General features: G+C 43.8%; 1 protein-coding gene across 2 annotated transcripts in view; it reads left to right on the top strand.

Moving 5' to 3' along the window:
* Positions 1-11,363, top strand: part of hcn2b (hyperpolarization activated cyclic nucleotide-gated potassium channel 2b) — a 70,105-nt gene extending 58,742 nt beyond the window's left edge. Inside the window, exons 7-9 of one of the 2 annotated variants that reach the window (XM_063201394.1) lie at positions 3,693-3,857; positions 9,400-9,521; positions 10,378-11,363. In XM_063201394.1, the coding sequence (XP_063057464.1) occupies positions 3,693-3,857; positions 9,400-9,521; positions 10,378-11,328 (1,238 nt within the window). In that variant the 3' untranslated portion in view covers positions 11,329-11,363. Of the gene's footprint in view, positions 1-3,692; positions 3,858-9,399; positions 9,522-10,365 lie in introns of both variants that reach the window. The other variant, XM_063201393.1, reaches the window with a different exon arrangement.
* The last annotated feature ends 5,073 nt before the right edge of the window (positions 11,364-16,436 follow it).

The following is a 16,436-nucleotide window of genomic DNA, read 5'->3' as shown; positions in this document are numbered from 1 at the left end:
GGTGAATTACAGTCTTTTCATTGTAGCACATTTCCACCAACCTGGTGAATAAACTGACTGCGTGTCAGTAAAAAAAAAAAACACGAAGGGGGAAGGTAATGGGGATTTCACACTTAAACTAGTGTATTGTTACCTTCATGCACACCTTTTCTACGTGCCTGTTTGTGAACACGTGCCTTTTGGGATGCCAGAGAAATTAACACGAAGAGAATACACACAGCCATTCCTGTTAACTCACTGAATCATTAAAAGCTGAAAGTGTTGAACAGAGAAGACCCAGGGAAGTAATGAAGAGGAATCCTGGTTGCCAAGACAACCCAACCACACTACAGACCAGGCACCCATACAAGAGCCAACCACAGCACAGTGCATGCAGTCAGTCTCATCTGCTTTCATCCTCTCTGCCATCAAGCGTTTCCCGTATTCAGTCATTTAACTTTTATTGATTGCGATAGTGACTCGCTATAAAATTCACATTCATGCATGCACAGTTATTTCGCTCAACTCTCACAAAGCTCCGTTTACGTAAATATGGAATTTCTCATCCCTAAGTGCACATTTTAGATGGAAAGCTCCGAGAGTTTATGCGACCTATAATTCAAGCAGAGATGCTTCCTCTCTGGCTTTCTTGACTTTATGGTTTATGGCTCTGATTACTTTCTTTTCCCCTGTGTGCAGAGTCGTGAGGTGGCTACTCTGAGAACAAAACAGGCCCATCATTAGGGCAGCTGCGGGAGAGAGCTGCATATAAAAGCACAATCAGCATCTTATGTTTATGCACTTGACTTTCAGACCATACAGTGGCCAACCAGGCTATTTTTTCGCCAGAGCAGTGATTTGCAAACTGGGGGTCGATACCCCTATGGGGGTCACAGAGAGAAGGGACTGTTTGCACACAGTAAAAATAAGCAGTGTTAATTCAACACTCAGAGAGTACTCTTGGACCGAATACAGTCTAGAAGTTAAATCAACTCTTTAAGTGTCGAATTAACGCTGCATTTTCACTGTGTATAAAATGTATTCTATAGACCTACAGTATACAGTACTTCCATGTAATACTTCCACATAATCTACCATTCCATAACTTATTAGTAATAGTCTTCACTTATGCAGCCATTTATGTATTTGCTTTTCTTGTGATTTTCAAATTAAAATGTAGCAATATTAAGCTTGGCTTGGCATTTGGAATATGGGAGGTGGGGGTCACGTATACACTGTATGTGCAAAAGGGGGCCTCAGCAGAAATAGTTTGGGAAACACTGCTCTAGAGGGTTGATTAAGTAAAGAAATCTATATTAGTCTTTGTCAGAGACTAAAACGGTCTGCATCAGGTGATCTGTGTGTAATCCACGCCTATTTTGTCATGGGAAAGCTTTCTGTATGTGTGGTAGAAAAAGCAATCTGTGTCGAGTGTTACTAGGATGAAGAGTTGCTCTTGCTGTCTTTTGGTGCAGATACTAGAAATAAATCCAGAAAATCCTGGATGCGATGCAAAGATTGTAATTCACCTTCGGCTATGTGAAATGTTTATGTGCCATGTATCACCAAAAAGAAAGGAAAATAATTGAAATAGCGTTGAAAAAAAGGATGTTTATGGAGTTGGTCTTGAGATCGGAGGGTTGCAAGTCTATATTCCATTGCAAGAGGATGTATGGATGGAGTGTGCAAGGCAACTAACCCTTTACATTGCTTCAGTGACTGCCCTGTATATAAATTACAATGTAGTCATTTCTGCTGATTAAAACTGTATGCACTGTAAGTGTTATATGTTGTTTTGAAGTTTAGGATCTGTTCCAACATGCACATCATTCACACAAAGACACACACAAAGTACACACATAGTGTACCTTTCTAGAAACAAAACTGCTTGTGTCAGCATTTTATATCTCAATGATTTGAAAACGGAATTTTGGTTGGGACATATTTGTACCACAAATGAAGTACTGCCACAGTGCAAGACATAGGTACATTCCAATATGCGGACTCCCGTCCTCCCTTGCTCACTTGCCTCCTCGTGACATTGTGATGACGTCACCGACAAAAGCATTGTATTTCAATATCTCGCAAAAGCTCAATTCTAATGCAATTTTTTTCATTAATTCGCAAACGGGATGGTGAATGAAGAATAGTCCCCCAAAAGTTGTTGTGGCTAGGCTGACAGCGGGGAGACTTAATTGCTTTGTCCACGCGAGGCCACAAGCACAGACCGAGGACGTAGTCTGCGTATTGGAATCCAACCATGGTAGCAGAGATATTCTATAGAGATATGCCAACATAATAGGTTTCTATGGGCACCTAATGCGACCAGGTTCCGGTCTGCCTAAAGGGGCGTGTCATAATGCTCCTACAATGAATAGAACAGTCCTTAGGTCTGCCTAGGTCTGCCTAAAGGGAGGCCAAAATAGAACCAGGAAACAATAGGCCAATGGAACCTCTCTCTCTCTACTCTCTCTGATGGTAGCATGCATGCAAGGACAGGCTACACCGTGAATTTGTATCTACTGTATCATGTATGTGTGTTGAACATATCCTGCTTATAGTTTATGATGGCTTTAGGAGTAAAGTGCCCCTGGGGAAATCGTTTTGCCGACACAAAAAGGAGAGAGGGATGATGAGATTTGTCCATTTCTCTTGGACCCTAGCGCATTATAAAGTATATTTTAATTTGACTTAGTAGTACAGTATAAGTACACTAGTCTACCTGGTACCTGAAACTCTTTAGAGAAGGGAGTGGGGATGGGAGGGTTGAGTGTTTCCCAGCCCCCTGAACCCGGGTTGGTCCCTCCATTAGTGTCCACCAGTGTTTCTCAAACGTTGTCCCCAGAAATTGTTTTCAAGAACCATCTGTCAACTGAATTGACGGGCTTGTCCATGCTACAACTTTCACGTGATGCAAATGTAGATTCAGATCGCTTATTGGATCACTTTTTAAAATAACAGGCCTGTCGTTTTTAGTTTAGACATGATTTACCCCTCTACTAATGTTACAAAAAACAGATTATTCTAGCTTGCCTTGGAAACGTGGGTTACATTTGCAGAAATCTCCTCCCAGACCAATTGAGGTCTTTCGTGGACCTCCAGCGGTGCATGGACCACACATTGAGAACGGCTCCAATAACCTAGTCTGGCCACGCCCTCCTAGTGACGCAACACCTCTAGTCAAGCCAAGAGCAATGTAAATATAGTTTCTGATCTCCAGAAAAATTGGGAACTCCACCCACTTTGTCGGAAGCCAGTTAACCAGTAGCAAACCTAGGGAGGTGGGTCAACCATGCCGTTTGGGAACCGTTAATGACCTCCGCCAAGGAGGTTATGTTTTCAGTCGCGTTGGTTTGTCTGTCTGTCTGTCTGTCTGTTTGTATGTCTGTCCGTCTGTTTGTTTGTCAGCAGGATAACTCAAAAAGTCATGAACAAATTAGGATGAAACTTTGTGGAGTGACTGAAAATTGCGGGATAGGGCGACTTTTGACATTCCAGTTTCTAACTCCACAAAAAGGCTTAACATAAAAAATAGGGTGTAACATAGTCAAATGTTCTATCAAACAGCTTCCTTGGCGGAGGTCTGCTCTCTCAGAGTGCCTCTAGTTGTTATGCTCCTGGCCAGACCAGGTCTCAAAGAGATTTGGAAGTCAATGATGATCAGGCTACCATTAACCCACCTCTGCCTCTTGTCCATTGTGTCCTCCCTTTAGAGATCTGTCTGCTGACGCGGGGGAGGCGTACGGCCAGCGTGCGGGCGGACACCTACTGCCGCCTCTACTCCCTCTCCGTGGACAACTTCAACGAGGTGCTGGAGGAGTACCCTCAGATGCGGAGAGCCTTCGAAACCGTGGCCATCGACAGACTCAATAGAATAGGTGGGTGTAATAGGGTCTCTCTCTCTCTCTCTCTCTCTCTCTCTCTCTCTCTCTCTCTCTCTCTCTCTCTCTCACACACACACGCACGTTCTTTGTCTCTGTATTTTTTTAATTTCTCTCGTTCTCTGTCCCTCCTTCTCTCTCTCTATTTCTCCCCCCCTCTCTCTCTTTCTCTCTCTGTCCTTTAGACACATGTATGGACACACACACACACACACACACACACACACACACACACACACACACACACACACACACACACACACACACACACACACACACACACACACACACACACACACACACACACACACACACACACACACACACACACACACACACAGGCAAGTGAAACATGGTTTTCACACTTTGTGTCTTGTTAAGCAAGACGATAGTGTGAGCTTTTGTCCAAATATCAATGTTTCAAGCCTTTCCTTTGAAAATGAATGTTATTTAAACAGTTATTCAAAGTGAAACACACAGTTATGTAATACTGTATTCATTAGAGTCAAAGTAGAGACCAAAGGAACAGTTGTTTTTAACAGTGATATTTCCATATAACAAAACATAAAATGAGCTGCCTGCAAATGCCAGCGTACTCTGCATTTGTGTTTGTGTTTGTGTTCGTTTTGTGCCGTGCTTACCACCTACTGTAGGGCACCATCCCCCAGGTCAATGGGGGTGTGAAAGTGCTGTCATCAGGCTGAGTGTATCATTTGCTAAACACAGCATCCCCTCGCCTGGTCCTATCCCCCTCCCCACAAACACGCACGCACACACACACACAAACAAACTCACACGCACACACACACACAAAGAAACTCACACACACACCTCTCACATTCCCTCAAGGTCAGTGCTGTGCTGAGGTCACCCCCGGTCACATGACACGCCAGATGTTTACAAAGGAGCGTGATGCATGCATCTGCCACCTGCACACGGTTGCCATGGTAGCCAGTCGCATTAGATCAATTCATTTCCTGAGTTTCAGGTTGGGATAGGGGTGGTGGTGGGGGGTGTAGGACGGGGTGGGGGAAGTGAATGCTGATTGAACACACTGTCTCTCCTATCCTGTCATTGTTTGCGTTTGGACCCACGCCGCCCCAGCCAGTCCAGGTTCCAACTTCATAGCCTGCAGATATGAAATGTTTGAGCCTGACTAAACAGCACAGCTCAGACAAATGTGTTTTGTAATGCGCTGGGTGAATTGGGATTGTCGATGGTAATTGGGTTCACCCAGCTTGAAAAGGCAGGGGGTAATGGTAAACCGGAGACAGGCGGAATTGACAATTCAAAAAAAATTATTCAGACCTGAAAATCTAACCAAGGACCAATTCTTGCATTTATAAAATATTCTCTTTCTCCTGACACTGACTGAAGAAAATGCGCTTTTGTGTGTTCTACTTTTTTTTGCTATAATGAAAACATTGGAAATTAAAATAGTCTGTGTCCTTGTTGTATTCTCCACATCTCCAATCCAATCCAAATTTCTGTCAGTCTCATCCAGCTCTACCTCTAAATGGAAGCTGCTCCACAGAACCCTATGCACTCTAAGCTCCACCATGAGTGCAATTACATGCCGGGAGTATTCCAGTTTTAAATGGGACAGTGTTAGTATTTGGTTTAAATCAAGCTCCACAATATTCCATTTACATCTGTGAAGGAGCATTATGCTATACTTGAATATTCCTGAAATATGTCCATTGTCCACATTCGGAATCGGAAAAGAGTTTAAATGACTCATGCAGCGAAATATATACTGCCAGTATTCCATTTAAAATCCTGCATGCAAATGCTCCACCATGATGGCTTTCTTCATGGCCTCACACTGTCATTGAAGTGGCTAAGAGGCCCACCATTTTGGCTTGGAGACCAGGTGTCCTGATGATATGGACCTACCTTGTCGAGAAAAACTATGCTAGCTACGAACTGCGCCTCGGTTAGAGTTAGAGCTATGTTACCAAGCTACTTGTAGCTCATTTCTTTGAAGCAGCCCATTTTGACAGAGCAGAATGCAACACTGAAAAAAATAACAATTCAGGTGGGAGGGTGGAGACTGACTGGACGTGTTCTGTGTGTCCCATCCTGTCATTGTTTGTGTTGTGAGGGCAGGCAGGGAGCAGCTGTCTACATCCCTATTCAATAGCCCGAAGACCGATATGAAATGTCTTGGCTTGACTAGACTGTCTTCACTGCTCGCTGTGGTGGCGTGCTATGTGTCACAGTGACAAAAAAGGGACTCGCAAACAAAGCACAGCTCAGACAAATGTTTATGCAATACACCAGCTGAAAGGGATTGTCAATGATAATTGGGTTCATTCTGTTTGAAAAGGCTGGGGTGGCTGGTAAAACCATAGAGAGGAGCAATTTGACAGTACAAAAAATAATTCACATGAAATAATTTCAGTCTCACGGCTTGCAAAAACGTATCCCCAACTAAAACAAACGATTACTTCTGCCCTTTGTGTGCCTGCTGAGAACAGGATAAAAGAGAATTAGTGAGGGATGCTGCTTTGGGAAATTGTGGAATAGAGACTCTAATAAAGAAGAGAGATAGAAAAAAAAACAGAGATGACTAAACTAATCACCCATGGTGGCCATTATTGATGTGATGCGGTTAAGGGCTATTGACAAGTTGGAGAGACATGGAGATGGCGTCAGGTGATCTTCTTACCCACATGGCTCCTTCTGTCTGTATGGGGTCCGTCTGAGAGGGTTTTTTCAGTTGCACATTGTTTTCACAGCATAGCACATCATAGTATATAACACAGCATAGTGTATAGTACAGCACAACACATCATGACACCGTACAACACATCATAACACAGCACAGCACAACACAGCATGCTGTCCCTTACGAAAATCTACCATGGTTTACTATGGTTCTACCATGGTTTTAATGTAGTAACCATGGTACCATGGTATGTCATGGTTACATAAAGTACTCTGAACCAACCATGGTTTTACTATGGCTTATTTTATGTTTTTTGGGTAACCAATGAAAACCATGGTCCGTGACTATGTTGTAACTAGGTCTAACTATAGTATACTCTTTGCCATAAACCATTATTAAACCATAGTCACGAACCTTGTTTTTTGGGGTTATCCGGTAATGGTTAGGGAGTTGGACTGTAGATCACAGGATTGCAGGTTTGAATCCCACCCTCACCTCTCCCTACACCTCCATCCATGGCTGAAGTGCCCTTGAGCAAGGCACCTAACCCAACATCGCTCCAGGGACTGGGGTGTAAGTGTAATGTGTGATGTAATGAAGTGTAATGTAATGAATAATTATGAATAACTAAACCATGGTTTTACCATGGTTAGTTTTCATAGTAAAACCATGGTTAATTTTCGTAAGGATATAGTTAAACCATAGTTAAACCATCATTAAACCATAGTCAAACCACGGTTGAACCATAGTCACGAACCATGCCCCCTAAAAAATGAAAACCATGGTTAATTTTCGTAAGGGGTAGTACAGCACAGCCCAACACATCATAGAATAGCACAGCACAGCACAAAATAGTATACAACACAGTAGGGGTGGGCGATATGATTATATAAAGTGTGAATCGTGATATCGAGTACAAGATCGTCTCAAATCTGCCAAAGTGGAGAAATCGTATAGATCGTCTCACAGTGAGGATGTTAACTATCAGCATCAAAGTGATGTTTACTTACTTGTGTTGTTGTCTTCACTTTTATTCTCTACATTATTGTATTCTAATTGTGCACTTTATGAGCGTGTCATCAGTGTGTTAACATTTTATGAACTGGAAATTACAAATTGCAAGCATATCAAAATTGATTTTTGTTTTTCTTTTTTGGATGGAAGATCGTGATAAAAAAATCGAAATCGAGACTTCATGTTAAAAAGTCGTGATATGACATTTTTGCCATATCGCCCACCCCTATAACACAGCAAAACACAGCATAATATTTAATATCAATACAGAACTCAGGACAGCACAATACATCATAAAGCTGTGCTCTGCTGTATTGCTATGCTGTGCTATGCTGTGCCACTGTGTTGTGTGATGCTGCATCATGCTGTGCAGTGTTACATACTATGCACTGTGCTGTGCTGTGTCATGCTGTGCTGTGCTTTATTATGATGTGCTGTGATGTATTGTGCCATCCTGTGTTCTGTAGTGATATATTGGATGCTGTGCTATGTAATATACTATAACACAGCCCCCTCAACCTACTGCACCACATCAGTAATGCATGGGGCACTGATATTTCCTGTGTACGTGTGTGATGTGTTTGAGAGGGCACATCTGTTATGCATGTGTGCACGTACGTACTGTGCACACATGTGCATCTATCATATATTAACATGACTGTAGAACATGTCAATGTGAGAGTTGGCCTTGGGAATCGGAGGGTTGCATGTTTGCATCCCATGACCGTAGGATGAATGTGGGTGGGGGAGCAAATCAATGACCCTCTCCATCCTCTATGGCTGCAATGGCCTTGAGTTAGCCATCTAATCCCACATTACTGCCAGGTCTGTACCCTGTGGCCTACATAACTCAGAGTCTCATTGCATGACAACGTCATCTAAATGGAACATAACGATTCAGTTGCATAAATATATGGTGTTCTCTGCCGAGCCTTCTATAACTCAGGAGTCAGAATGTAAATTTAATCAGGGACTTACAGGTGTGCAATCATGTCTTGCAGCTGTAATGAGGTCCATAGAGTCTGCTAAGGAACATGCAGTAAAATTTGATGCTGATGTGTTAAATCAACTCTTACAGAGTAGGGACAACACAGTGAGGGTTCATTTGGTTTTCTAAGTGTTGAATTAACACTGCGAAATTAACTGGGCAGACTGTTGTATTATTTAGCTATTTTATGAAACATTCAAGGATGGTGGTGTCTCATGGCTCAAATGGGTGATTGGATGTGAGGGACATGGGCCTTTGTATGAGTTGCATCCTGATGTCAAGAGTTCTTGAGGAAGCCATGACGTGTGATTACTATTGATCCAGCATAGGAGATGAGACTACCTGACCTACATAAACCAGTCAATCGGAATTATTTGCCATTTACACAACACGTTTTATGAGATGTTTGAATGTTTAAAATGTTGATTAGTAATGTGTGGACTTGCATATTGTAATGATAATTGCAATAGATGTAGTTCTTGTGAGCTATTGTGAATATCCTGCCTTATTATTCAAATGTCTTCCAGGCATCCATCTTGTTTATGAAGCACTTTGACATTGCCAAAATATTAGTGCAGTAGAAAAGAAATGCATTTCTCTGTACACATTTAGTTGGACACATATTAAAACCACGTCATAATTTATCCATATATCCTTTCTGTATAGGCCTACATTGCATATTCCAAATCCGAAAAAACTGGTGGTCTTGGAATACATTTGAAACACATTACACTTTGAACTTGTGGTGTGTAGGCTACAGTAAAAGTGGAAAGTTGGAAATACAATGGCGTAGTATTTATAGTTACCCAGCTCAATCTGCACATGGTCTAAAACTTTAAAGCTATTTTTTCCCTCTGAATTCACAGGCAAAAAGAATTCTGTGCTCATGCACAAGGTGCAGCACGATCTGAACTCCGGCATCTTCAACAACCGCGAGAACGAGATGATCCAGGAGATTGTCAAGTACGACCGGGAGATGGTCAAGCAGGTCATTATGACATTTTATAACAGTACATTGCATAACAGGTCAACATGACATTTTATTACCGTAAATTGCATAGCAGGTCAACATGACATTTTATTACTGTACATTGCATAGCAGGTCAACATGACATTTTATTACCGTAAATGACATATCATGTCAACATAACCATTTATTACCGTAAATGACATATCATGTCAACATAACATTTTATTACCGTAAATTGCATACTGTAACAGGTCAACATGACATTTTGCACCTTACATTTAATACCTACACCTTGCTGTCAGGGTTCTGAATTAACAACCGCCAACCAGTCAAATGCTGTTAAACATTCAGTTTGGCTGGCCTGGTAGAAAAAGAAAAGTTACTAGCCACTTTAATCCATTAGTGTGTTTGGCTAGTAAGATGAACACCAGCCAGCCATTTTGGCAGGTAAAGAAAAAGGTTATTCTGTAGTGTGAGAGATGTCTGCATTGCACACAGGGCATTAGCTCCAAAAAACATTAAACAAAGGCCAATATCTTGATCCACCAGTGGGATCTTCCTCAGACCATTAGGGCATTAGTCTATTTCATTTTTTTAATACTAAGGGTGACGTTAACAGGCTTATGATAGGGTCAAGGGTGTTTTTGTTCAAAAAAGAATGAGAACCACTGATATCTTATATCCAACACCAACTCTTAATTTGCTTGACAGAGGTGGATTAACGAAAGAAGCCCTCAGACTTATCTTGTATCGCTAGAAAAAATAATTAGACTCCAAAATCTGATAGAAAAGTAGCTAATCCTGCAAAGTCTGTTATGCCAGTTATGATATATCTAAGATGACTTTGGCTTGACTTTGCCAGGTGGATCTGCAGCGCCCGCGGGCCATGTCCATGACCCCCTCCCTGCAGGGCGCCAGCAGCCTCTTCTCCTCCTCGCCCTCCGGTGCCCAGGCCGCGGGCAGCTCCGCCATCGCCACCTTGCAGCAGGCCGTGGCCATGAGCTTCTGCCCGCAGTTCGCCACCCAGCCTCTAGGGAACGCCGGTCTGGGCGGCGCGAGTGGGTCCGGGTCTGGCACCTTGCAGTCTCCGAGGATGTTGCGGCGCTTCCAGCTGCTGCAGAACGTCTCCAGCCCCGCCTCCACCGTGCCGCTGCAGCCGGCCACGCACCCCGCGCTCTCAGCCGCCATGTTCTCCTCGCCCTCGCACAGCCCCCTGGCCGCAGCGGGCAGGACTTTCCAGTACAGCTCCGGCGCTGCGGGAGGAGCAGGGGCAGCAGGAGGAGGAGGTGGGACAATGCTGTCAGGCTCACAGCTGTCACTAGTCCAGCAGCAGCAGCAACAGCAGCACATGCCCAGCCCGACGCACCGGCCCTCGCCACACCGGAGGAGCACGCACTCCTTACAGGATGCCCGGGCGCTGTCGGCCTCCCAGCCCTCGCTCCCAAACGACGGAGGCCTGGGCATACAGATGTCGGCACTGGGCATGGGCATGGGGATGGGGATGGGCCTGGCAGGCACAGGGGCAGGGGCTGGGGCAGGGGCAGCCCCGAGTCCACCTCAGTCCACGCGGGTCTCCTCCACCTCAATAGGCCCTCCTCCGCCCCTGGCCCTCGCTGGCATGGTGGGACCCATGACATTCAGGAGTACCATGCCACAAAGGGTGGCGCTGACCCACCAGATGTCCATGGGAGCGTTCCCGCCAGCCGCCCTGCCCCCGCTCAGGCCTGTCCAGCCCCATGAGTCCGGCGGACTGCCCAAGAAAGACTCCATAGTCAGCCTTCCAGAGACGGACCAAATCAGATCACGGCTATCTTCCAATCTGTGATCTAGTGTGGGGTGCAGAGGATTCTGGGGCCAGGGATGCCGAAGGGGGGGGTGGGGGTGAGACGGGAGGGGACAAAGGGGTCAGTTGTCCCAGGCCCAGTGAGAGAGGGGGCCCAGAAATGGGTTCCCATTACATTACATGGATTAGGTGGGGGGCCCTTTCACAGGACTTTTGCCCCGGGCCCAAGAAAACCTGTCAGCGGCCCTGCTGGGGGGGAACAGTGGGTTTTACAGTAAGTGGGGTGGTGGGCTCTGGGGGGTTTGTACTCCGTTAAACTTCCCCTACCTTCCCAAGTAAAGTTGAGTCACCTTGACTTGACAGACTTTTGTGACTGAGAATGTACGTATGTGAACATGTGCGAGTGAATCCAGACAGCTGCAGAGGGAACTTGGGACATCAAGCAGTATCAGAATACCAACTTCTACTAAACACCAACTCACTCACACACACAAAAAGTCTGTAAAATTAACAAAGCTGGGATGTTTCTGTTTCCACCACACGCACAAAGCATAAATGTAGAGCCAGTGTGTCACTACGTTGCCGGCTTGATAAGCTTCTTTCGTTTGCTATGGTCTTCTTACAACACTATACCTGATGTTTCATGTGCAGTTCGACAATGCAAAATGAGCATGAGCTGGAGGTCACGACAAATCAGGGAGCTTTTTATGTTGACGATGGTAAACCGAATCGTTGGTGTTTTTTGGAGATTTTTGTCCTTTCTCTACGAACTCTATAAATCCAATTTTAATGCGTGAACTTTTAGCTGGGTTTAGCAATTTGTCATGTAGAATCTAGGTAGCCTACATGGTACAATCCAGCATGTTGCGTCAATTGAACAAATGGCTTTTTAAATCTAGTCCTACCATGTAGATGTCTTCAGACCAAAGGAAGGTGATGTCTAAGAGAGTCTGATGTAGTCAGCACTAAATGACGGAGCAAACATGAAATGCTTTAAAGTAGCCTTCAATCCAACTATGGAAGCCATAATGTGTGTGTGCGCCTTGGATGTGCATATCTCTGATTTCATGTTTTGAAGAAAAATACCATTGATTTTTGTCCTATTGCATCTACATTTTTTCTCAACATGCCAAAAAGAGAAACGAGAAGACATTTCAATTTCAAGCAAACATTTCACTAAAAATAGAATGAAGATAGTCTTTGAACTATATGTGTTGAAATGGGGTTGATACCTTTGGAATGGCGGTGTGTACGGTGCTTGCAAAGCCAACGTGACACTCTGTAGGCCTATGGGACTCTTTCATCGCCACAGAAGCATTTCCTCCACACATCCCAGTAGAGCTCCATTTAACTCTCCTCTTGCAGGCTGACATTTCTCATCACATGCAAATCCCACCCATCTCAAATCCAACCTGTCTCTATTTTTTCACCAAAACAATACACCCCACACTAAGTCCCTTGGGTGTTTATTAGCACAGGCTAACAACAGTCATTACTTTTCTAAATCATTCTTTTTTTCTTTAAAGCAAAGTAATTTGGTGATTTGCAAATGGCACACTGCCGGTGATAGCCTGTGTTTGACATACTGTATGTCATTCCATGTAAATCCTTGCCATCCCACCTTTTTTCTCTATTGCTATCTAAACCCAAACAATACACCCGCCCCCTAAATCCTTTGGGGGCGTGCGCTAGTGCAGGCTAACTACAGTCATTACTTTGCTAGATCAATTTTCCCCCCCTTTGGTTTCGTGGAAAAGCACGAAAGTAATTTGGTTATTTGCAAAACGGCACACTGCCAGTGATTACCTGCCATCAGCAAACTGGGGACGGACTGCCTGGAATTGTATCTAAAAGCTTTTGGCGTCCGTCAGAGCCGGTGGTGGGGGCTTATTGTAATCCAGTTCTGTCCATACACACCGGCCCACACACCACACACCACACACCATACACCATAGCCTACACCACCCTATCGCCTCGCTGCTTCCGTGCTGCCTCTCTTCATTACTGCTCTCATCATGAGCTTGCCTGATTGACTCAGGAATATCACTGGCTTCCCGCTCCCTCTCGCGGCTCATCATTGCTCAGTTTTGGCTCACTGCCATGCCATTTCTATGCATACACCCATTTCTTCTACCAACAAAGCCCCATATCTGTCTCCCGTGAGAGTGTTTCTGTAAAGATTGCTTCTGAAGGGATGATGATGGGGACTGGGATGTTCTGTGGAAAGAGGTTATTATGGTGTGTATACGGTAGCACAGTGCATCTAGTGTGCATTATCATACAGTGCACTTTCCTTTCAAAGTTTGGTCTTGGATTAGCATACAATCATACATATCATACAAAGTTCTTCTGACAGGATTCAAAATAATGATTCCGTGTGTATTTGCTTTCTCTCCCCCCCCCAGTTGTTTTCTTTGTGTACCCTGGCCCTGGCCCTCATAAGTGGTGGTGTACTTGGCAAGAACTGCGATGTAAGTAACTCTGTCCAGCAGTCAACTCAAGGCTTGAGAGGACTGGAAAGGAGGGGTCTGATTTGATTGGCTGTTTAGCTCAAGCATCCTCAACATATCATGAACCATGCTTAAACCAAATCACAGACAACTTCTCCAAGGGTATGAATAAAACAGTATTTATTTATATATAGTCAAAATCGTTCATCCACACTGGAAGCATCCCATATTTACGTTGAGAAAGGCAGAGCGATGAATAATGAATGGCATGTATGGCTATAAATTATTAGCAAAGAATATTCTACCATTCAGTCGGTTGACCATGAGTCACATACTACAGTGTGTGTGTTGAGTAAAGTGTTTGAAAAGCTGTCTTTCATAACTCTGAGGTTAAGAGTTAGGTTGCGAGAACACAGTGTAGTCTTCCTCTTCTACCGTACAGATCAATCGTTAGGAGACCACCTGCCTTTTCTATTGTGCTGCGTTTTGCTCATTCTTTTTTTCTCTTTTTCGTAATATACCATCCCTTTTCTTCTCCCAACTTATATTGAACTTGTATGTATGTAGGCCTTCCTGAAGCAATAACAAGATACTCCCCTAATCCCTGCGGCGTTGATATATGCTATGCATCGGTCCCAAGCTGAAGAACATATCAGCTACTAGCTGGCTCTCCACCAGCCGACACCTCATTTGGCACAGAATCCGACTCTGAGCTGGCACAGTTGCTGTCTGTAATGCTCTATTCTTTGCCCAATGCCTGGCGCCAACACATGAAATATGGGCAAATATGAATGGAGTGGTATTCAAAAGCAGCTTGATTACTATTGCTCATACTGTAATCACGAGGGGAGAGGGAAGGGGGAGGTGTCTGATTAAGTATGTGTAAATAGAGCATAGCGTTGTCTAGCGGATTCGGCTTACGGTCTCGACATATGGATTGCATAATGCTTATCTGTAAAACATCACAATTGTGGGGGAGAAAATGCACATCAATTATTTATGTTTGTTATGTAATGGCATATGCATATTTATTATTTTGTGTGAACATTAAAGTGCATTTGTAAACTGAAACAAACAAAGTTACAAAATTGTTAACTGTGTTTGTATTAAAAAAAAAAAAAAAACACTGAAAGTGGTCTGAGAAGTATGGCACAGCACAGCAAATCCAGCACACCCAACATATGTTTAGATATTTATATAGATACCATTCGAATAATCTGAAACTGTCTTTGTGCAGCCCTTAACAATATTCAGTTATCACACTTTTTCCCCATTGCTTTGCGTGATTTCCATTCTTGAATTTAGCATAAATAAATGAGGAACTGTTCAACTGAGCAATTCTTCCAAGAACAAAAACTTTCCATGCATCAATAATGCATACACTTTTATCTATCAACAATATCTGCAAAGCATACATCTCAGTGAAATCAGCCAGAACTATACAGTAGTAAGTCATTGGGGCAGCCAAAAGGAATGCCAAAACCCCCTGTTGTTGATGAAGGTGTGCTGTGTAAGCTCTCCCTTTTAAGACCCATACAAAAAAGAAATAGGTCTATATGAAACGTACATGATTCAATGGCTATTCAAGTTTGTATATGAGGAAAATGAAGAAATTGGCCTCTTATTTATAGGATGTGCCATATGAGTGCAAACCCATACATATTCCATCTACAGTGTTTATGTGCGCAATATAAATACGGTAGATTGCATGTGTGTCTGCCTCACTCATAAAAGGAAAATAAGAAATGGGCTACTTTTACAGTTTGTGTAATTTGAGACGTGTAGTTCATGAATCATTTTGTGTCATATACTGTATGTCTTTTTTTGTATGGGGAGGCATTTATGGTTTTAGAGACCTATCTCCCAGTGTTTCTCAACGGGGGCGGTACAGCCCCCCAGGGGGCGTTGGGAGCTCTAGGGGGGCATTGAGCTGGATAGGGGGCGGTGCTTAGTTGCCATTGGGGGGCATTAGTCCATTTAATTTTTCAATACTAAGAGGTTGTTGTCTGGCTTATGATGAGGTCAAGGGGGTGTTTGGAGGCTTGTGATGAGGCCAAGAGTGCATTTGTTCGAAAAAGATTGAGAACCACTGCTCTAAACCAAAGTTCTCTTTCTGAAATGTCGACCTCCATGCAGGCTGGCTTTGTGCTGGATCGGATGCATGTTCATAATAACGGCGGTGGAATGAGTTTCTATACAGTACACGCCACTGACACAAGACCTGAGCAATTCTCCAGAGATGGTTGTATCCTGCGCATTACGCTAACGTACAGTGATTGCATTTCCCTTCTCTCTCATGTTCTTGCTCTGCAGGGATAATTAGAGATGAGTACGTGAGGCTGACAAATCACTAGGGTAGGATGTTGGATTAGTGAAGGCCACAACATAAGGCTCTTTTCCACTGCTGGTTTTCTGGTAGGCCTACAGCGCGACTCGGCCACCACTTTTTGCTTTTCGATTGGGCACGACACAGCAAAAAGTGGCGGCAGAGTCACACTGTGTCGAGCTGTACCAGAAAACCGGCAGTGGAAAAGAGCCTATAGATTTCATGCTGCCAAGCGAGCTTCACACAAATGAAACATTTAAACATCGCTCACACATCGATCTAAAAATGGGGCTCAAGCAAGGAGGCCCTCCTCAAGACTTGTAGGCCTACACCAGATAGCCCCTATTCTATACATTTTGTAGGGAGAGTGAAAA

Source organism: Engraulis encrasicolus, chromosome 6 (genome assembly GCF_034702125.1).
Source record: "Engraulis encrasicolus isolate BLACKSEA-1 chromosome 6, IST_EnEncr_1.0, whole genome shotgun sequence".
NCBI classification, from domain to species: Eukaryota; Metazoa; Chordata; class Actinopteri; order Clupeiformes; family Engraulidae; genus Engraulis; species Engraulis encrasicolus.
This window is presented reverse-complemented; position numbering and strand designations above follow the sequence as displayed.